General features: G+C 49.7%; 1 protein-coding gene across 1 annotated transcript in view; it reads right to left on the bottom strand.

Moving 5' to 3' along the window:
* Window positions 1-10,068: 10,068 nt before the first annotated feature.
* The window catches only part of NSG2 (neuronal vesicle trafficking associated 2), a 55,753-nt gene continuing 42,874 nt past the window's right edge, over window positions 10,069-22,947 (bottom strand). Inside the window, exons 3-4 of the mRNA XM_058546329.1 lie at window positions 12,916-13,026; window positions 10,069-10,260 (exon numbers count right to left, since the gene is read on the bottom strand). Coding sequence (XP_058402312.1) covers window positions 10,069-10,260; window positions 12,916-13,026 — 303 coding nt within the window. The remainder of the gene's footprint in view (window positions 10,261-12,915; window positions 13,027-22,947) is intronic.

The following is a 22,947-nucleotide window of genomic DNA, read 5'->3' as shown; positions in this document are numbered from 1 at the left end:
GCAGGACAGGTGGCTGGAGGCCTCCGAGACGATGGTGGAGGGCTGCGAGGAGGACGGAGCATGGTGAAGGCATGCGCAGAGGGACTCCACACGAGGGTGCAGAGGCCCGGGCACTGGAGCAGCAGGGCAGGTTCAAGCCCTAGCACCTGACCTCCCTGAGCCTCTGTTTCTTCATCTATAAAATGAAATAATAATAATAATACCTACTACATAGTCTACTGAGTGACTAAACAACTCTAAAACAAGCAATATAAGGGAGAGAGAAGATGCTGTGCAGGCCCAGAGGAGGCGCTAACTCAGTCAGAGAGAGTCTGTACCAAGGGGCTGAGGTAGAGTGAGCGTGTGGGGAGTGGAGAGATGAAAATGGTGAGAAGGGCAGAAAGGTAAGAACCTCACTCCATAAGTTCAGGTGGGCAAGATCTCTTTTTACCCCCAAACACAAATTTCTATTTTGAGCCCCTATTCTGCTGGGCCAGCAGGAGACATGGCCTCAGTCCCTTGAGGAATTCGGCTCTGGCATCTTGGGCGTCTCTTAGAAACGAAGTGTGCCTGTCTCACGGCCCCTTTCTGTCTCCTTCTGAGCTACAGACAGACCCCTTCAGTCTTCCGGGGGGCCATCCATCCTCCTGGACACACGATAGCCTTTCCTCTCTGGGGCCTCGGTGCCCCTGTGGAGGTCACCTGGTGAGCACCATGCGGGCCCCCTCCTCTCGGTGAGCCCCAACCTCTCTGCTCCATCCCCTGCTCCCTTCAGCCCAGGGGATTCTGGAATGAGGCACATCTTTATCCATGTTTCTTCGGGACTCTTCCTCTGTACCCAGGAATTGCCTCCCCTCTGTAGTATAGATTTTGGAAACAAAAGCAGGAAGGTCAGGAAGGCGCTGTCTGCTCTCTTCCCTGTGCTGTCCCTGTCCCACACAATCAGCACAAGGACAACTACCCATTTCAATCAGGTGTGATGAGGAGAGGTGAGGGAGTGAAAAATTAAAACCTTAGTCTCCAAAATATATCCCAGCTCAAAGAGCATTTGAGCCTGTAGGTGCTGTGAGGGGCCAGCTTGGTGTGGGTGGGAGGGGAGGGTGGCCCGTGGAAGACACGAGGAGGTAGGAGGAGCCAGGGCTCAGACTGCAACGGGTTTTCGATGCCAGCGTAAGAAGACCGGATTTAATCCCGAGAGGCTGCAGGCAGACGAGTGAGAGTCCATTTAAGCCGATGAGAAGGATGGGTCAGAGGAGACACTGCAGGAGGGAGAGTCTGAGGGAGGAGGCAGGAGGACCTGAGCTCAGGCTCTGGCAGAGGAAGGGGCAGATTCAAGCCCCACTTTGAAAGTGGAATGGTCAGAACTCAGCAGCTGACCAAACGCTGGTTGATGTAAAGGGAGGCATCTAAAATCACGCCCAGGTTTCCAGTCTGAAAATCTAAGTAGTTGGTGAAGTCATCACCCAGTTTAAGGGACATGGGAAATAAAGCTTATTTGGGGGAAATATGATGAAGCTTTTGGGGAGACATACTGAGTTTGAGGTGCCTGCAAGGATATTCAATTAGAGATGATCAGCAGGAAGAGATATACATGGATATGACTCTCAGGAGAAAGCTCTGGACTGGCGATAGACATTGAGGAGTTATTGATATAGAGACCTTTTTTTTTCAACCATCCATCCAGGAGTTCAAGGACAAGTAATCTGATGATAAAAACAGATTGTGATATTCTGTGACACAGAAATACACAGGCTTTGGGGGGATCCTACCCAGTTTGGGGAGATCCAGGGAAGACTTTACAGAAAAAGCGACACCTGAACTGAGTGGTGAAGAATGAACTAGAATGTGCTTGATGGAAGAGAGTGTTTGAGTCAGGACTTTCTGGAGGGAGCTCCCCTGAGGGAGCGTGGGGCTGGTATCGTGAGCCTAGCCCCACAGTAAGGCCTAGCCGTCATTACAACCAATCCTAAACAAGGTCCAGTGTCCAGATGGAAAATGGACTTCATTTGTGTATTGGTCAGGGTGATTCTGTTGTAACAAATAAGACCCAAAATTTCATTAATAACGCCATAAAAGTTGTTTTTCACTCATGTAACATCCCAACGTGGGCAGGTGGCTCTCCTCCACATGGAGATTCAGAGATCCAGGCTCCTTCCGTATTGTAGCTCCATCATCCTCCTAAGGCCTGAGAGTCCTCGGCTTCAAGACACTGCAGAGTAGGGAGGAGTGTGAAGGAAGAGAACAGAGAAGCCCCACCATCTGCTTAAAAGTGCCAACCTAGAAGTTACACACATCACTTCCACTCACATTGAAAAGGTATGTAATCAAGCTTGGAAACAAGGGCTGGGAAAGATAATCCCTCACCAGCCAAAGCCCTCCTGGTGAAAACTCCATGCTCTGGAAGGGGGTCATGGAACTTTCTAGAGAACCAGTAATCTCTGTTACCATTGGCATCAAATTGAGTAGTAGAGGGAGCATGGAGAAATGGTGTAAGAAAGATTATTTGGCTACAACAGGGCTCCGGGAGAAAGAGTGGTGTGACTGATGCACAGTCGGCTGTGGGTACAGATAGGAGCAGTTAGGGTGGCGACCATTTACTTACAACCCAAGCACGACAGCTGTCACTCAAATCTGGCTTTCAGTGCAGCCCCCATGCATTCATGTGGGGGTCCTACGTAGAGCCCAGAGGAGGTAGGCGTGCTGTGGATATAATAACAAAATGAAAGCGCTGTTTGGGGTAAAATTCTGTAGGACACTGGAGACACAAGCAGTCCTGCAGTGGGCCCCTGATAAGAGAGCGAAATTCAAACGGAAGACAACATCTTCTCCCCTTACTCCACTGAGCCTCAGGAAACTGGAAACTGCCAGGACTGTAGGGCATCCCTGGCACTGTCCCTCAGAGTCTGAGCACACCCGGGGCATCCATGGAGTTCAGCGGGGCAGCGGAGCCCAGCAGGTTCACACCTGCTCTCGGGCATACGTGAGACTCCACCTGGGCCGAGAGTGAGGTCTTTACAAGGGACCGGAATCCTCTGTGAGCAAATGGGGGAAGATGTTTAGGACATTTTGGTATAATTGTTAATAAGATCCCATCACTACTCTCAGTGGTGAGGACTTGGGAAACTCAGCTTAAATATAACACAATATAATGACCCCTCCAAAATTGCTAGCCTTCAGAAAACAAGTGGCTCTATCTCTGAGTCTTTATAATAAACACAAAGGAAAGTGATATACTCTAAAACAGAAAGCTAATGACTCAAAAAGTGTTTTTAGAGATGTCAAAAATTCTAAATGCCAAAAAAAATGCATTATCTGAAACAGCTTTACATGTACACCAGAAATGAATGAATAAGTAAATATATGATAGATAATAGAGTTGTATTTTCCCCTGTCAGAGATAAAAGTTACAAGGAAGCAAAGAGGGAATGTTAGAGCAAACCCTTCAGTTTTGCATTGGAGACAGGTAGCAAAATAAAGTCACATTTGTTTGATTTGATAGGTAGACAGATGATATGTAGGTAGATAGGTAGGTAGGTAAGTAGATAGGTAGAGAGATAGATAGATAAAGAGACAGAGATGTGTATAGCTGGTCCAGTACACATCCAGAATTCCCTAACCCTGCCTCCTGAGAGGGCCGGGAAGCAATGGTTCCCGTGTAGCAATGACCACACCCAACAATGAAATCTTGGTTTCTAAATACCATTCCTCAATGAAAAGAACTAGGGCTCCTTGGAGACATGGTTGATTCTAAGACTGGGAAAGGGAAAATACAAGAAGAGCCTGGAGCATCTTGTGGTGCCAGAAAATAAGGAAGTGCCAAAAAAAGTGTCAAAAGAACACAGGAGCTGACCTAAAAGCATTCCCAATGACAAAAGCTGAAATGATTTGCACAACAAAATAAATATAGTATTTGATTATAATCCAAAGAATAAATAAATATCCATGAATCCATACTAATATAAATAAATGATTGAAAAGTAAATAAATGGGGAGAAGGGACTACTCTTCCTTGCAGAAGAATTCCAATTACTAAATATAGAAGAAATGAGGGAAATAGAAAATTACTATAAGAACATTACAGCAGTCATTGCTGCAGACAAGATCCCCTGAGGAATGCTAAAATTAGTGTGTGAAAGTTTAAGGAGAAACAGGCTATTTGTACATCCTCAGAGTACCTTCTTTCCCCCAGTCTGTTACTAATTACAACGGGAAAAAATAGTGACGTGGAGGTTAACATCACCAGGAACAAGACAGATCAAACTCATGTGCTCTGAGCCTCTGTGGGATTCTTCCCCAAAGAATTCTTCCCATGTCCTCAGTGTAACCGTGGGAAGACATCAGACAAACCCACACAGAGGGAAATCTGGAAAACACCCAAGCAGCACCCTTCACAAGTGCCAAGGTCATAAAAGATAGAGACTGAGGAACTGTCACAAATCAAAGGAGACTAAGGAGACAGCTAAATGCAGTGTGGGATCTTGGAGCAGATCCCCGAGCAGAAAAAGGATTTTAGCGGAAAACTGGTAAAATCTGAATGAAGTCTGTAGTTTAGTTTGTTTTTTTAATGCATGTAAAGAGTTTGATTAAAATTGTTTCAGGAAACATGACAGAGACCTCAAAGTAATACTTTAAATTAATGTTATCATTAAAAATGATATATTTGTGTAACTAAATTTGACAAGTGAAAACTGTGAGGAGAGATCAGGAAAATGGGGCGCGTGTGGCTTAGGGTTGGGGCATCCGTGATGGGGACGTAAGGGAGGCCTGGAGGGAAGGAGGCGGTCCCCCAGAGCTTCCTAAGGCAGGGGGAGGTAACGGATTTCTACATCAGGGGCACTGCACAGCCACTGCCTTATTTTAAGCCACAGCAACCTTATGGGGGAGAGGGTTTATGTATCAACAATTCCAATTTACAAATGAGGAAACTGAGGCTGAATGAAAGACTTACTCAAGATATAGCAGCTACAATTTGTTGAGTACCTGCTACAGGTGAGTCTTTAAGTATTATTTCATTGAATTCTTGCAAAACAAGACAGGTACGATTATTACCCCCATTTTATTTATTTATTTATTTATTTTTTGTGAGGAAGATCAGCCCTGAGCTAACATCCGTGCTAATCCTCCTCTTTTTGCTGAGGAAGACCGGCTCTGAGCTAACATCTATTGCCAATCCTCCTCCTTTTTTTTTTTTCCCCAAAGCCCCAGTAGGTAGTTGTATGTCATAGCTGCACATCCTTCTAGTTGCTGTATGTGGGACGCGGCCTCAGCATGGCCGGAGAAGCGGTGCATTGGTGCGCGCCCGGGATCCGAACCCGGGCCACCAGCAGCGGAGCGCACGCACTCAACCGCTAAGCCACGGGGCCGGTATTACCCTCATTTTAAAGACGTGGAAGCTGAAGCTTAGAGAGAGGAAGGGCGTTGGACAAGCCGGCAGATGCAAGAGCAGGAGAGCCTGGAGGCTGAACTCCTCCCAGAGCCCCTCCGTTCCCTTCTGCACGTGCCCCACCCCACACCCGGCCCCAACCCAGCAGCACTCACCAGGGACCTGGAATTGGAGCATAGATTACATGAAGTCAGTCCACAGCCTCTGGACACTGTTCCCTTGGAAGAAGACAGAGGGGCAGAGACAGAGACAAGGACAGATCAAAAGAGAGAGAAGACAGAGAGAGTGGAGAGAAAGGTGAAGAGTGTCCAGAGAGAGGGGTGGGCCATCGTTGAGGGCAACTTTGACTAATGAACTCTGGGTCCAGATTCTCAGAAACAGATAATTTCTGACAAAAGGGCAGAATCAGATAACCCCTGCCTCACCCTGCTGTGCCAGACTGAGTTTGATCTTTGGGGACTGGCATTGGTGTTGCCATGGACACCAGCCCTCTTCCCTCAACTGTTCAGGAGCACTGTTTTGTTTTGTTTTAAGAGAGGGTGTTGTCTGCCTCTTGGAAAAATTATCAGCTGATTTATTTCTTCTTCCACATGGCTCCTCAGTCGGGTTAGTGCACATTATAGGGGAGGAAGGGGAATAAATTGATCACAGCATTTTCAACAGGTGGGTCTTTCAATTTTCCAGAAAGACATACTTCTTCCTAAATATCTTCTGACCTGATCAACAGCTGGGACTGCCCCGGGCACCACCACTGCCTCTCCCCAAGGTGCGGCAGCTGTCTGTTCGTTGTCTCCCTCCCGCTCCAGCCAGCCTGGACGGTGAGCCCAGGGGAGCAGGGGCAGCTTCCTGTGCCTGTTCAGTCTTCGCATCCAGCACTGCCGCAGGGGGTACGTCCCGGGAGCATTCGTGAGGGGCAGCCCTGGGCCTCTTTGTGATGCTCTTCCCGGGACTCTGCGGTGTCTTCTCTCCACCCCTGACTTCTTCCCTTCCAAATGCAACCTGGCCTTCGAGGCCCAGTTCCAAGGCCAGTCCCTCCCAGGACCACTGGCTGACACCCCCAACACACTCGCCCCTCCTCAGAACGTCTGCCCTGCCACCTCTCCTGCTCACTTTCAGTGCTGTCTCACCTGCCCGTCAACCGTGAACCTCTCAAGAGAGAGGGTCCCAGTGCTGGTGAGGAGATTAAACGGTGCGCAAAAGCCACTTATTCAGAGAGCTTGTTCTACGAACCAAGGTGCTGTTTTTATCACCATTTCCTGTCTCCCTTGACCCTCTGTCAAAGAGCAGTGCTCTGTGAAACCCCATCCTCCAAAAACCAGAAGAGCTTCTCCCTGGCCAAACTCCCTTTGGTTAAACTCTTCTAGAATTAATCTCCCTCTCCTTGGGTATTCATGGGAGGAGTTCGGCATCCTCCTGTTTTCTGATCAGAAAATTCTGACACCACCAGGAACAGCACATGGCCCCAGGGTTGCTCCTAAAAGCAGAAGTATCTCTCATCCTTCTCCATCCCTCACATTCTCCTTCTTTCAGTCACACACCCATAGCCTGTTCATTCCAGAGCAAAGGTAGCTTTGGTTTATTTTTTGAGGCAATGGAGTGGCAAATCCATTTATGACAGAATGTTTGAACATGTGTTCATTAAGTCTTCAGTTGACTTTGTGTAATTGAAACAAATCATGGGTGTTTATGCGTTGGCCATATGGGTCAGCCTGCCTCTGCGAGTGGGAAGCCAGCCCAGATCCTGCCCTGTCCTCTTGAGCTCACCGGGCCCTACAGGGAGGCTGGAATTCAAGGCTTCATGGGCACAGGTAGGCTTGCCTGAGGCCCGGGCGCAGCACCCTATGCCTCTCACAGGGCAGGAGCCCTGCTCTCTTCCATCTCCCTCCTGCCAGCCATGCACAACTCCTGGTGCAGCCACCAGCTTGGAGCCCCAACGCCCAGCTCTGCCCAAAGTCAATCCTGGTCTCTCCCTCAAATGGCTTGCCATGTAAGTTAGAGAAGAGTTGTGAACACAGACTATAAACTACCAAGCAAAATGCAGACATGAGCAGCACTGCCAAATGGCACAGTGGTTAAGACACTGGTACCAAAATGTGTGGGTTGGAATCACATCTTGGCCACTTCCCAACTGCACAACCTTGTGCAAGCTGCCGTGCGGCTCCGGGCTCTATGGCTTCGTCTCAAAATGGGGGTGGTGATGACGACAAGGACATTGATGATGGGGGTGTCCACCTCACAGAACTGGCAGGAGGGTTATATGAAGTAAGACACACAAATCCCTCAGTACACGGCACATAGCGAGGGGCATTTAAGTGTTTGCTATCCTTAACATCAGCCGTTGACACCGAGATCCAGCTGGGAATAGGCTAGTTCGCTTTTACGACAGTTTGACTTGACTTTCTGAGGAATGAACTACAACCTTGCTCAGGGTCTTACAGAAGCAGTCTAGGGGGGCAAAGGAGTCACACACACCTGGGTTCAAATTCCAGCTCATCTGCTATAGCCCTAGGGCACCTCTTCTTCCCTCTGAGCCTCAGTCTCTTCATCTGTCAGATGGGATCAGTAACTTCTACCTGCCAAGGTTATAACAAGCCTTAAATGAGCTAATTATGAAAAAGGCCCCACTCAGTGCTCATCATCTTCCTCCTCAAGCTGTTGGCTACTGGCCATTTGTATTCTGTCAATGGCACCCTCAGACTCTTCTTCTGCCGATGTCTGTCTCTACGTCCGCCTCCGCCTCCAGACTTCAGGGCAGTGAATATGGGTCCTTCATCGCTGAATGCCCTTTGCCCAGCACAGCCTGGCCCTCAGTGGGTGCTCAGCAGATGCTCACAGAGTGAAGGACATTGGGCTGCACGAGAAGTAGTCCAGTACAGCTCTTGGTCCTTGCTTCTGACCTCAGCCTCATTTCCAGCCCTGTCGCCTGAGGATGGAGGTGCCCCCACAGCCCAATTCCACCTCCAGCCTAACAGGACATTCTGCCTCTGGAGCCCACCATGTCCTTGGGACTCCCACCCCCAGCATTTTCCTGGCTGGACTCACTGAGCAGAAGAGAAAGAAGCTAAAGAAAGTTGCAAAGGAAAATCAAGACTCTCAGACACATCTATCTTTATTTGTTTCCTGTCAGAAAAGTTCAAGAATTACACCAAAAAATACTTCAGCCTCTGCTACCTACTGACAAAAATACACCACAAAATTATAAAGCGCTCAGCGGTTTTGCTAGGGACATTGTTATTCCGCTTCATATGACAAATGAATTTACAGGTGACTCGAGGTGATGGGGGTGGAGGGGGAGTCAGATGATAGCATTTGGCAGGATAGTTCGAGCTATGCTAGTCAATTACCCAGCTGTTGTGTACGATGATTTCGGCAACATAGCAAGCCACGAAAAAATGCCCTCTAAATGGCCTGTCGAAGCCTCATGGGGAAACAGTGCCACATTTCAAATAACCAACTCTCCCCACCAGTTCTGGCCCCACTGGACCTGGAGCCGACACCCCACAGAGTGGGCCTCCCCAAAACACGTGTGGGAGAGCGGCGTGGGAGAGCCTGATGTGGTTCCAGGGCAGTGGGAGGCCTGGTCACTGCTAGATGCTGCCTCCTGGTCAGGAGCTCCTAGAACCAGCTTGGGGAGTTTGGAGGAACGTTCCCTGTCAACACAACAGAGCGGGCAGAAACGGTCACATTTTTCAGCTTCCTTTAGAATGATCTGGCATTGCTGCAGCCCTAGTCTTAAGGTCTCCCTGGCTGTCACCTGAGGTTCCTGTTATGACCCTTATGGATTTTCCTATTGTCATTAGCACTTTGGGAAACAACAAACAAAAATTTAAAAATTGGCTGCCTGTGCTTATAGCTTGGCCAAATGTTACACGCCTGTGCTCGCCTTCCCTCTCCTGCAGCCTCTCCTGCCTTCTGTTTGCCACCCCTGTCGTCGCATCAACACGGGCAGTGTCCAGGTGTGGACCCAGAAACACAGGAAAAACACAAAGAGAGTCTGCCCACTGCTCAGCGTCTGCTCACCCCATCCACGTCCCCAGGCCCCTGGGTCGGCCCAGGCTCTGGCTCGGATGCCCACACGTACAGGTTTGTGCTAACCTTGCAAAACACACCAGTGGTGGGTGCCGTCCACTTTGCGTTGTGTGCGTCCTGGGCTTGCTAATGCCAAAACCAGTCCCTCGCTCCACCTCAGCAGGCCCTGACTTCCTGTGTTGTCTTGCAGACCAGCGGCCAACCAAAGAGCCCGGGCCTGCTTCGTTCACGTATTCGGTACCTTCCTTCCGAAGCCCACACTGAAGCTACGATTTCTCCTCTAAGAAGCCTAGGGAGTGTGCTCTGCCCCTCAATATCTTCCAGATGCAGCCAGTTTAATCCTTTTTTGTTGTTTTCTTTGTTTCTTTCTTTTTCTGTTTTTAAATTTTCCTAACAAATAATAAGCAGTGGCTTTGAAAATATCTTACATGGGAACAATCAACACGAAACATGCCTTTGTACATGAGTCTGACTGGGGACGGATCAACAATACCAAAGGACGAAAAGAAATATCAATTCAGACAACTCCAGTGCACGATATTTTCGGTGAGTTCCCCCCACCCACCCCGGCCCCGCCCCCACCCCCATATCCCAGGAGTACAGTGTTGTCTTGTAACTGGAGCTGGCTTAGCCAACGGGGGTCCCCCCTCCCCCTCCACTCTGGCTGGGCTGGGCCTCTAGTGGCCCTGGGTCTTGGGTGGCTTGGGCTCATGGATGACGGCGGCCGCCGACAGCCACGGCCCAATGGCCCGAGCAGTGCTCTGCTTGGCCACACTGTAATGGCTGATGACCGTGTAGAAGCGGCTTCTGGAGTTGGGGTCCTGAGATGAGTAGTAAGCATCCAGGGAGGCCGGGATACAGCGCTTGTGCTGGGGAAGAAAGAGACAGAGTCAGGGGTAGCTCAGCGGACTGCTTCCAACTCACCCTGCAACGTGGCTACCCCATCTGGGGCCCACAGCCACACCAGGCTCTCAGCCAGAGAGCAGGTGACAGCACCTGGCCTGCGCCTGGCACTCAGCAGGCATTCCCCAACATCATCACCATCCCCATCATCAAAGCCGCCACCTACTTGAAGCCAGAAGAAACGAACCTGATACTGATACTACTTCAAGGCCCACCTCCTCCGCTCACTGCCTGTGCGGCTGTGGTGGACACAGTTGGTAGCCCACCAGATCCTCTTTATCTGGCTGATTCACCCATCCCCCAACTGCTTCTCTGGGCCATTGCCCACAGCCAACGGCTGCGTCTATTTTATTTCCTTGATTTTATACTTATAATTCTTCTCTCTTATATCAAAAGTCTTGGTTCCTAACAACATTGATATAATTGTATATTTGCATTATCCTACAATAGATATCAAATGGTCACAAATAACACCAATATTATGATTAACAGTCTACTGAAGGAACTTGAAGATTTCTCTGCAGCTCTATGTGTCTTTAAAATATATTCCGAAAAAAAGAATTAAATAGGTAAAGGATAGACAAAGAAACCCAACATGTATTAATTTATTAAGCACTTATGATGTGCCAGGCACTATTCCAGGCACTAGGAATACAGCAGCTCCGTAACCAACACTGGCCATACCTTTATGACCATTGAAACAAAATTGTATCTTGTTTTCATCTTTCCGGACCATCTATAGTCAATAAGGCAAGGTCCCTCAACAAAGGGCCCACAGTCAAGGTATGGATGGGCCTCTCCTGCTCCCTCCCATCTACAGCCATCCAGTATTATCCAGCGTTGGAACAGGGAAAAAAAGAATACATTCCACTGTGTCCAGTCAATAGACTGTGTTCTACAGTCATTTGGAAAACTCATTTTCTTTGTAAGTTTATGTCCCCAACTTAATATAGAGCTAAAGTCTTTGTTTAGCTTGTTTTTAATTTTCAGGGATTACTTTTTCTTATGTATTTATTTTTTCAGTATGTCAAACATTTACACACATCAAGGACAAATACATAGCCAGATATATCCAGAGAAGCCTGCTCTTCATCCCTGACCCTCTACTCTGTTCCCTCTCTTCCCTGCTGAGTAACCATTTTTCTTAGTTTTTTAATTTATCCTTCTGGAATTTCTTTCTGAAAATATAAGCAAATATCCCTCACCTCCCTTTTCCTCACACAAAGGTAGCACGTTTTTTTTTTCATTATTGTCCTAGAAGATATTCCTTGTGCATGTCTGGCCTTTCCCACTCATTTTCACAGCTGCACAGAGCTCCATTGTGTGGGTATATCATAGTTCATTCAACTGTCTCCTGTTGATAGTTGTGGCCAAGCTTTCAGAACCTCAGCTTCTAAGTACTAAGAATGTCATCTTAGGAAATCATGTAACAGAACCAAAGGACGTGTGTTTTTTGTTTTTTGTTTTTGCTGAGGAAGATTAGCCCTGAGCTAACATCTGTTGCCAATCTTCCTCTACTTTATATGTGGGTCACTGACACAGCATGGCTGACAAGTGGTGTAGGTCTGCACCTGGGATCCGAACCTGGGACCTGGACTGCCAAAGCAGAACGCAACGAACTTAACCACTGTGCCGTGAGTGGGCCCCAGGGATGTGTGTTTTTAAGCCTGAACATTCCCCATTGATTCCCTCACCTTGGAACATAACAGCTGTGATGTCTTGGAAATCTCTCTTAATGAAACGCTCTTAATCTCTATTTCCTCAGATGTAAAATGAGGGCGGCGATAAAACCTATTTTTCAGAATGGGCGGACAGCTCAATTGAGGTCGTGTTTATGAAAATGTCTAAGAAAGGCAGTGACATATCATAGGTACTCGGTAAAGGGTAATTCATAAATATTAATATCAGCTGCTTCAGCTCTAAACTAGATTCTATCTTTATTGCAACTAATATTTGTTGAGAGCCCATCATCTAGCAGGCCCTTTGCCAATTGATTTTACTTAAATTCTCTCCTTAAGGCCTCCCAAATATCCTGCAGGCAGCCACTATTAGTGCTCACTTTGCAAGCAAGAAAACTGAGGCTCAGAGGGGCGAGGAGACGCCCTGAAGTCATGCAGACAGTTCAGTTCTTCAAGGGAAGGAGCACAATCAGAGTGAGCCAGGGTCAGGGGCAAGAGGCCCAGCTGCAAGACCAGGGTAGACCACCTCAGAAGCACCTGCTCCCTGTCTTCACATCTCTGCAGGGCCACCGCGGGGAAAAGGAACCAGCCATCAAACCAGGAAGACTTGCACCACGGCAGATCTTTCCAGAGATGGAGTAGTGTATCTCAAGCAGGAGTAAGCTCTCCCTGACTGCTGATGTGCATGCAGTCTGAAGCCAGTCCACCTCCTGACTCCTGGTTCTGCAAAGCACCACCAGGGAGGAGAGGCTCCACTGCTACTGGAGACCAAGTCCTTCAGGAAAACTTGAAAACTCTCTGCCAGACACATAGTACATTGTAAACAGTCTGCAGGGAGGTTGCCATACCCAGAATTTGGACATCAATGAAAAGCAGATGTTGATAAACCCTCTAATTGAAGTTGATGGTGACCTGGGGCCACTCACCTGTTAGAACCCCTACCTTATAGACAAATCCCTCTGGGCAGCTGTGGTCATAGGTGAAGGCTTTGTAAACCACCAGGAACACGATGCAGGCAAGGAAAGCTAGGGCCAGGCTGACGAGGATGGTGACCTGGAGGAAAACAAAACTGAGAGTCACTCAGTCTCAGCCTGCCTGCCTTCCGTCCACACGTGCAGCCTTCAAATCCCAGAGGTGGTAGGCAGCCTGGTGTGGTAGAAAGAGTAGAAGGTGCCAGAAGCCCAAAGAACTGGCTCTGTCTTGGGTCTGTCACTAACTTGCAGTGTGACCTTGAGCAAACTACGTGCTCTCTTTGGGCCTCAGTTTCCCCCTTCTGCCGGATACTCTCTGAAGCTCCTTCTTGGCGCAACGTGTGATTTCCCCCCCATTTACTTTTCCGGTTAACTGCAGGGGGTGGGGGGAGGCAGGATCATTAAGCCGTCACTTTCGTTGCTTTCATCTTCCGCCACCACCACCCCTGCTGCCATTTCTGAATTCCAATCTCAGATAGTTATCACCTGCTTATTTCACCTCCACTTGGACGTCCAGTAGGCTCCTTAGACACATTCCCAGCCTGAACTCCTCTCTCCTCCCACCCCAAACCTGCTCCACCCGCGCTTTCCCGTTCCTCAGGAAATGCCAACTCTACCTTTGCCGTCACTCAGGCCAAAAATCTTGACGTCATCTTTGACTCTCTCTTTTTCTCACATCCTACATCCAATCTACCAGCAGAACCTATCATTTCTGCCTTCAAAACATCCATAATCTGACTGCTTGTTTCCCCTCAATTATCTCTGCCCCGGCCCCAGCTATCATCACCTCTCACCTGCAGTGTGGAGACAGCCTTCTAATCAGTGGCCTCCTTGACCGCTGTGGTATATTCAACACATGGCAATCAGAGAGGTGATTTCAAAATCTAAGTCAAGGCACGTCCCTTCTCTTCTCAAAAGCATCTGATGGTCTCCAAATCACTCATAGTAAAAGCCTAGCTCCTCACCGTTATCTACAAGCAAGCTTTAAAGAAATAATGCAACACCAGACAAACTGGGGGCACCATCAGAATTTATCAGAAAGGAGTCAATGGGTAATTTCAGAGGCACCTCCAGGCTTGCAATGGCCCCATCCCACCTGTGTATAAAGTGGTAGGGTAACCCCCATGACACTGGACATCTTGTGTTATAAGCAGATTTTTTTTTTTCATATTATTTTTAAAAGCTGGTGGCCCTTTGAGTCAGTTGGCCTAGAAATACGGCAGAATTCAAGAGAAAGTTTCTTTCGATTCAGAAGAAGAATAAAATCAACCTTGGGGGTGCCCATCCCACCTCCTTCCCACCCCAGAGCATGGTTTGTAAGGACAGGAGGAGATGCAAGTCTACGTTGCTCCAAACAAATAGAGTTGTTTGTCTGTCGGCAGCTTTAAATACTGGCTGGGAGGAATTTGAAAAGGAAAAGAGGAAGATGGATATGGGAGGCGTCTGTCTGAATCCTGTGGGCAGATGCTAACCATGAGAACTACCCTGTGCAGGCGTGTGTGTGACGTTATAAGACGCTGTGCTCTTGTGGTATAATAAGAAATTTATATATTTGGTCTTGTTCCCATTCCTGGCACAGAGCTCCTAAAACACTTGTAATTTCCTAAGTGATAAGAGCAGGATAGAAGCATCTTTTGTTATAATATTGGGGTTTTGTAAACAGTTCCTGAAATAGCTCAGATCTGCAAAGGTGAGGGTAGAGTCTTTTACTATTCATAACAAGCCCCTTTCCATCGTACTTCGGTTTATGTTAATGAGGTGACTTTTGGAAGGCCCCTAAGGATGGGGGCTGGTTGCCAAGGAAACCAACCTTGTGATTAGAAGGTTGGAACTTTCAGCTCCACCCCCCTAACCTCAGGGAGGGGAGAGGGACTAGAGATTGAGTTCAATCACCAGCGGCCAATGATTTAACCAGTCATGTCTCTGTAATGGAGCCCCCATAAAGAACCCTAACTGAAAGGGTTCAGAGAGCTTCTAGGTTGGTGAACAAGAACACATCTGCGCCCCAAACTCCACGGGGACAGAAGCTCCCGCGCTCAGGACCCTTCCAGACCTCGCCCTATGTATCGCCTCCTCTGGCTATGCCTTTGTATCCTTTAACTTCCTTTCTAATAAGTAACTTTCCTGAGTTCTGTGAACCATTCTAGCAAATTACTGAACCTGGGAAGGAGGTTGTAGGAGCCCCCAACTTATAGCCAGTCCGTCAGAAGTACAGATGACAACCTTGGCCTTGTGACTCGCATCTGAAGTGGGGGTGGTCTGGGGGACTGAGCCCTTAACCTGTGGGTCTGCACTAAATCCGGGCAGATGGTGTCAGAGTTGAGTTAAATTGTAGGACATCCAGTCAGCGTCCACTCAGAATTGGAGAATCACTTGGTGTGGAAAAATCCCCACACATTTGGTGTCAGACGTATTGTGAGAGTATAGAGAAAAAGTGTTTTTTCCTTTTAGAAGGTGACAAGTGAAATTCAGTTCTCAACTACTGTCGACACAGTGCATTGTCCACGCCCTCCACCTGCCCCCTGAACCCTCAGCTGCAGCCTGTTGCATACTCATGGGCCTCCTGCCCAGGACTGGGGTGGTGATGGTGTGGGGTGAGATGGTGCAGAGATCGGACTGGAATCACCCAGCAAGACGTGGAGAGACAGATGCCAGTGGAGGCGGGAACTTGGAGTAAGAGACACCCCAAAGACACATATGCCCCCTTAGCGCCCCTGAAGATTGTGTTTGATTAGAACAGGGGAAGGGGCCACCCAAGACCACCACCCAATGCTGAAGACCTAGGAACACCTGGTCAGCCAATGTTGGAGTATAGATGTAAAGAATTTTCAATGTCCAGATTTCCCGATAGCCAAAAGGTGAAAACAGCCCAAATGTCCATCAACTGATGAATGGATAAACCAATTGTGGTCTATGCATATAATAGAATATTATTCAGCCATAAAAAGGAATGAAATACTGGTAGATGCTACAAATGTGGAAGGACCTCGAAAACATTATGCTACATGAAAGAAGCCAGACACAGAAGGCAATATATTGTCTGATTCCATTTATGTGAAATATCCGTAGAGAAAGAATGCAGATTGGTGGTTGCCAGGGGCTGGGGCAGGGGGAATGGGAGGGACTGCTGATGGGAACAGAGTTTCCTTTCAGGGTGATGAGGACATTTTGGAACTAAATAGAGGTGATAGTTGCACAACATTGCAAATGTACTAAATGCCACTGAATTTTTCACTTTAAAGTAGTTAATTTTGTTATATGAATTTTTACCTCAATTTTTTTAAAAATGCCCGGAGCTCAGGCTGATTGTTTCTGTCAAAGGGACCTTAAACTCCTGTTAGCATCCCTTCACCAGAGCCGCCCACCAGAATGGGACACAAACATGCTCCCAGGTTCATCCACAGACAAAGGTGTGGCTGCAGACCTCCCCTGTGCAAAGGAGAGAGCAGAGCCCCAGCCCACCCTGCACCACCACCAGCCAGATGCCCCCTTCCTAACGACCACATGCCATCCCACCCCTGACTGAGCAGAGACCCAGGCCTCTGGGCAGACTCAGGAGCAGGACAAGACCTCCGAGCACAGGCGTCCGCAGACAGGGCTGGGCGCTTCCCGGGTCAACAGCAGGCTGGTGAAGAGGCCGAGGCTCTGGGAGCTGGAGCAGGGCCCAGCAGGCCTGTCCACGGACAGGTCCCCCTTGTGGGGGGCTCTTCCCCTTTCTAACTGCCCTGAGTTAACGTCCCCCACCTAGGAGGGGCAGGGTCTGATTCACCGCAGTGCTCCCAGAGCTTGACAGGGCGAGCACAGCAAATGTTTCTGGGAAAGGGAGAGGGAGGGAGGGAAGGAGCAAGGGAGGCAGGATCTTCAAGGATTCAGTGCTGATGCCTAGATTGCCACCACCCCCGTGGATTCTAATTTACTGGTCAGGGATGGTGGGTCCAGGACATGTGTATTTTTATAAACTCTGCAGGGGATTATAATGTGCGACTGGGAGTGAGAACCACTACGCCAGTATGACTGCACACGCGCAGTCCTCAAGCTGGTTGCACACTCACAGGATACCAGGCGGGTGGCACTGTAAATGCCCCCGATGCTCTGGCCCTGCCCCAGACCACCTATATCAGAATCTCTGGGGGCTGCCATGTGTAGCCGCTGGACGGAGTGCCCTATGTGGCTGTCAGAGTCAAGGGTCTGATGCGGAGTGGGACACCAGGGCTGCAGCCCCCCCCGAGGGATTCTGCTAAGCAAGGCTGACTGGTATCAGGCGGTGCCACATGGTCCATAACCCGGGAATGAAGGTGAGCAGAGGCCATTTTAGGCGTTTAACTTCCCTTGGTTTGCCTCCTTATCCTGAATCTTGGTAACTTCTGCAACTCAAGGCCGGTCATTCCTTAAGAGCCTGTAGAGGTCAGAGTGTACAGGGCTGTGAATGGAGCACAAGCCCTCCCTTGGGGGCCTCGCAGCCTACAGGGCTAGGGAGAAATGGACAGATGGACACCGGCACTTAGAACACAAAGGGTGACACCATGAGTGAGGGCATCAGCACTGGGGGCTGCTGGACCCAACCAGCCTGGGGGGGATCAGGGAAGGCCTCCCAGGAGAGGTAACATAAGAAGTGGCTTCAGGGAAGAAGGCCAGGATAGGGGAGGAAGAAGGTTCTGAGCAGAGGAGGTCGCATCTGTCATGGAACAGAAGCGGGGGCTGTTCTGGAAACATGATATGGTTTGGCAAGGCTAGCCCAGAGGATGCAAGTGAGGGCGAGACAGGCCTGGGGCCATGGGTAGGTGGGAAGAGAACAGATAAGTAAGGACCAGGCCAAAGTATGGACTTGATCTCCAGAGTAACAGGGAGCCCCTGAAAGTTTTAAGCAGGAAAGTGACGGGATCAGAATTATGTTGTGGAAAAACGTTTCTGGCGGCAACTTGGAGGCAGGTTTGCAGGGGCAAGCGTGGAGGCAGGGAGGCCAGTGGGGAGGCTGATGCACCAGGACGTGCCCCAAATGCTGGGCTGGACCTGGCAGTGGGGCAGAAGGGGTTATGGGCCTGAGAAGGCCTAAGGAGGTGAGCAGAGTGATGTGAGAGGGAAGGAGGAAGGCGATGACCGGGGAGAAATGACAACGTTTGGGCTGTGTCTGGATCCTTGGTGACTGGGCCAGCGTTGGTTGTTGGGGTGGGGTGGGGAGGTCAAGGGTTCTGATTTGGTTCCAGGGTGAGATTTTTCCCGAAGGCGGATCTCCATGGAGTATCGCAGGTATCGCAGCTGGCCTCTCCCTTTCCAGTGGACTCGCAGAAGTCAGAGGCCCTGGTGCTGGGTCACTGCAGCAAAGCTTCTGATGGAGCACAACTCAGAGGACCTCAGGTGACCTCAGAGGACCCGAGAGAGAGACCCCACCTCCCCACAGAGCACCTGTGAACAGGAAGGCCTGGCTGTACATCAGGATGGATTGACTCGGTTTATATAACACCAGAGCTCAGAGACACTCTAAAGCTCTTGGTTTCCCCTCTTGAATGTAACGTCCTGAGACTAGAAACAAACTACTTGTCAGTTCTCCGGGGCTAGATTGGAGTGTTCATTAGAGATGTGATCTTCACCACAGGAAATACCGTCCCTGCTCCAGGCTCCCGGCTCCCCGCTCACACAAGCGTCCATTCCTTCACTCAGCGCAGGTGCATGAAAGGGCCCACTGTGAGCCAGACGCCCACACAGTCACAGCCTCAGGAGCTTACGGCAGGGACAGAGTCAGACGCTGAGCAAGCACATCATCAAATAATTATGAAACAAGACCTGAGCAGGGTCTGGGCCAGCGCATGTGAGGGGAGCACGTGGATGCGGTGGGAGGGCAGGAGCAGGAGCCCCCACAAGCAGACCCTCGGCCAGAGCATTCCAGGCTGAGGCAGCCGGCAAGCCCAAAGACCCTAAGGAGAGGAGCTCAGGGTCCCAAGGGGCCCGGAAGGAGCAGTCTGCCTGAGCCGGAGGGGCCCGGGGGAGAGAGCGCTGAGGTCAGGCCCTACAGGGCTTTGGAGACCAGGATCGATGGCCTTTGTCCTGCGCATGGGAGGCACTTCCTACAGTGTCCACCCCGGTGCTTTCAGGGTACTGTCCCACTCAGCTTGGCCTCCTTCTGCCACCCTCCAGCCCCCAGGCCACCATGGCCTGGCTCACACGTTCCCCTCGAGCCACCCTCAGCCTGCTGAGAGCTCCTGCCCTTGTGTGTCTCCAAGCCTTGACCCGGGCCTCGAAGGCCCGCGTGTGCTTCCTCGTCAGAGAGAACGTCTCCATTCTGTCCAGCCCTGAGGTCCCCTCCCTGCTCTGTCCCTGAGGCCTGCTTGGGGGTCGTCATCACCTCTTGACACTCTGAGCCTCCCCTGCTGGGCCTGCCTCGGGCAGCGAGCACATCTCATCCTTTGCCCCGTGCCCAGCAGCGTGGCTCCTACAGAGTGCAGACCAGTAAACACTTCTGAACCGAAATGTTGAATTGAATTAGGACCGCAGGCGCACACACACACACACACACCCTCCCCCAGACACACAGAAGCAGACCCACATACAACCTGGTCCAAACCCCTCTGTGTTCCTGGGGGAGGGAGCAGTGAAATACCCACACGTGGCCTTCTGTTCCTTTCCATCCCCTATTCTCAACCCCGTCCACCACCAACCCACACACACACTCAAACAAGAGCCCCTTAACCTTAGAATGAATCCAGGTTTGGGGTAGCATCAGCAAAGACCTGCCCAAGACTTCTCCTCCAGCTTTTGAGCACAGGTTAGAAGAACAGAGGAAGAACTGACAGTTTGCAGCTAGCAGCTCTGGCAAAGCCATGCTGAGCCTGGAGTCATGATGACCACCCTCCAGGATCCATACCTCCATGTGATAATAATAGTAGTAGGAATAGTAAAAGTAATAAGAGATGTTAAGAGTTCTTGGGAACTTACTGTGTACTAATATTATCACAATCCTATGATGGAAGTAGAATTATTATCCCCATTTTGCTCATGGAGAAACTGAGATTGTGAGAGGTTAGGTGACTTGCCTAAGGTCCCACAGCTAGTAAGGATAGGGCCAGATGATGCTCCGAGGCACCTCAAGGGCACCTTGAACTCATCATCCAGAACCAGCATCGGCGTCTTCCTCTCAGCCATGGTGGGAGGCAGCTCTGCCCACCTGCCTCTGGAGCTTGCTCTCCTGCAGCCATCCTGCCTCCACTTCTCTCCTCGGGCCCTGACTCCAGTCAGCCAACTGCTCTGGTAGCTTCTGCCTCCGGCATAGCTTATTCAACTCTCCACCATCTTCATCATAACTTCCCGGGTTAGGATCACGATCACCTCACCCCTGGATGCAGCAGCCTCCTCCCTGCTCCCCCGGCCTCCAGCATCTCAGCTTCCAGGCCACCCTAGACTTCGTAACAAGCCAGCCTGGTCACACTGCTTCCCTGATGATTGAGCCGTCACACCGACAGGATCGAGTCTGAACTCCCTAGCAACGCAGACACGGCCCTTCCCAATTTTTTTTTTTTTTAATTTTATGTATTTATTTTTTCCCCCAAAGCCCCAGTAGATAGTTGTGTGTCATAGCTGTACATCCTTCTAGTTGCTGTATGTGGGACGCGACCTCAGCATGGCCGGACAAGCGGTGCGTTGGTGCGCGCCCGGGATCCGAACCTGGGCCGCCAGCAGCGGAGCGTGTGCGCTTAACCGCTAAGCCACGGAGCCAGCCTGGCTCTTCCCAATTTAACCTCAACTTCCCCCTTCCGTCTCAACCCCTTCCACTCACTGCCTGAAGGCACCCTCTTTCCCCCACCTTTACTTTTGCACCTGCTGCTCCCTCTGCCCGGAACGCCAGCTTCCACCTCCCAGTCCATCACGTCCCTGCTCATCCTAGACACAGTTTGAGTATCTCCTCTTCCCTGAAGTCTTCCCCAGCAGTCTTCAGACAATATTTAGCCCCTCCCCTATCTACTCCCAGCTCCTTAAGGCCCTTTTCCCAGTGCACTGTCATTCACCACCACCTGTCTGCTTCTCCTCTCAAGAGGCGGTATGGAATAATACTTCACACTTCCATTTAGTAAGCACTGATTATGTGCCAGGCACTGTGCTCAGCACTGTGCATGGATTTATTCTTGTAAACCTCACAACAGCCCTACAAGGTAGGTACATCTTCAGTTTTTAGATGAGGAAACAAGGCACAGAGAGGTTACCTAATTTTCTCAGGGTCACACAGCTAATTAATACAGTCAGGAATGTAACTCTATGAAGTATAGCCTGGGCTCTTAGCCTATGGTATACTCCTCATAAAGCATTTATTCACTAAATATTAACCAAGCACCTACAGTGTGCCAGAGAATTCTACACATTGGGCATACAGTGCTGAGGAAGACAAGAGAGGTCCCTGCTCTCATAAAGTTACCTTTAATCTCTTTGACTGAGTTTCCTCTTCTGTAAAAAGGAAACAATAACAGTGTCTGCCTCTCAGAGCTCTGAGGATTAAATCAGATAATGCATGACTCTGGAGTAGTCAAATGGTGGCCTCCCAAAACATATGTCCATGTCCAAATCTCTGGAACATGTAAGTATGACCTATTCGGAAAAGGGGTGTTTGTAGATGTAATTAAGTTAAGGATCTTGAGATGAAATCATCCTGGGTTATGGAAGTGGGCCCTGAGTCCAAGGATGAGTGCCCCTCTGAGACGTGCAGAGGGGGACCAGAGAAGGCTGTTTGAATAGGGAGACAGATGGGAGTGACGCAGTTACGAGCCAGGGGGCACCTGGAGCCCCCAGAAGCTGAAAGAGGCAAGGAAGGATCCTTTCCTAGAGCCTTCAGAGGGAAGGTGGTCCTGCCAGCACCTTGATTTTGGACTTCTGGTCTCCAAACCTGTGAGAGAATAAATTTCTGTTGCGTTAAACCACATGATTTCTGGTAATTTGTTATGGCATCCCCAGGAAATTAACACAATGCCCTCCCACGGTGCCTGGCGTATGTGCTACAAATGTGAGCGCCCCCATTTCCCCACAGCCTCTGCCATGCTTCTCAGCATGTACTCCAAAAGCTCCAACCACTCAGGAAGACTGCCATTTTCTCAGCATGTATTGCTCTTGTGTATCTTTTCAGCCCTACCTCCCTTAGTAAACTCCTAGTCATGCTTTAAAACCCAACTCAGGACATGTCACCTCCGCTGGGAAGCCTTCCCTTGCCTACTTATGTTCTCACCATGCTTTTTTCCCTCCACCACTTAACACTCAGCCCCCTGTATCGTGATTGTCCCTTCTGTTGTGTGTGTCATGAGGGCAGGGGCCATACCTTGCTTGTCTCTGTGGTCCCAGCTACCAGTTCATGACTCGGCGCAGAGTAGGAAAGATGCTAATGCATATGCCACGTTCCCCATCCCACACCCCTTTCCTCATTTTTGGCACAAAGCATTACCCATAGTGAACTTTCAGGGCCCCTCTTAAGTGTTTCAAAGCCTGACAAAGTGACTGGATAAAATCACTGCACTGGGTCGTCTGAAGTAGTTTGTCTCATGCTGGAAGAATTATTATTTGCCCTTGAAGCAATCTCCTTGTGTGCCTGCCATGCCCCTAAAAGACAAGAAGCTTCTCTCTGATGGCTGGGAGAACTGGACCTTCCATTCTAGGCAATGTCCATGAAGTTTTCTGCAATAGCTGTGGCCTGGTCCCAGGAGAGTTCCCATCCTGCTTCTGCCTCTGATGAGTTGTGTGACCTTGGGCAAGACGCTTCACCTCTCTGAGGCCCTGTCTCCTCACCTGCTAAATGAGGACAAAAGTCCCACCCCACAAGATTAGTGTGAGGATTAAATGAGATGATGCCTGTAAATTGCCCAGTGTTGTCCTCGCCTGGGGGCTTACCCGATAATGGCCATCACTTATTGACTGTTCAAGAATGTGCTGTGTCAAGTGCTTTTTAAGTATTATCTCCTTCAACATCATGATAGCCCTCAATGTAAGCCCAATTATTACCCCCATTTTACAGCTATGCAAACTGAGGCACAGA

This window comes from Diceros bicornis, chromosome 1, assembly GCF_020826845.1.
Source record: "Diceros bicornis minor isolate mBicDic1 chromosome 1, mDicBic1.mat.cur, whole genome shotgun sequence".
NCBI lineage: Eukaryota > Metazoa > Chordata > Mammalia > Perissodactyla > Rhinocerotidae > Diceros > Diceros bicornis.
The sequence above is the reverse complement of the archived record's forward strand: the minus strand, read 5'-3'. Positions and strand labels throughout refer to the sequence as shown.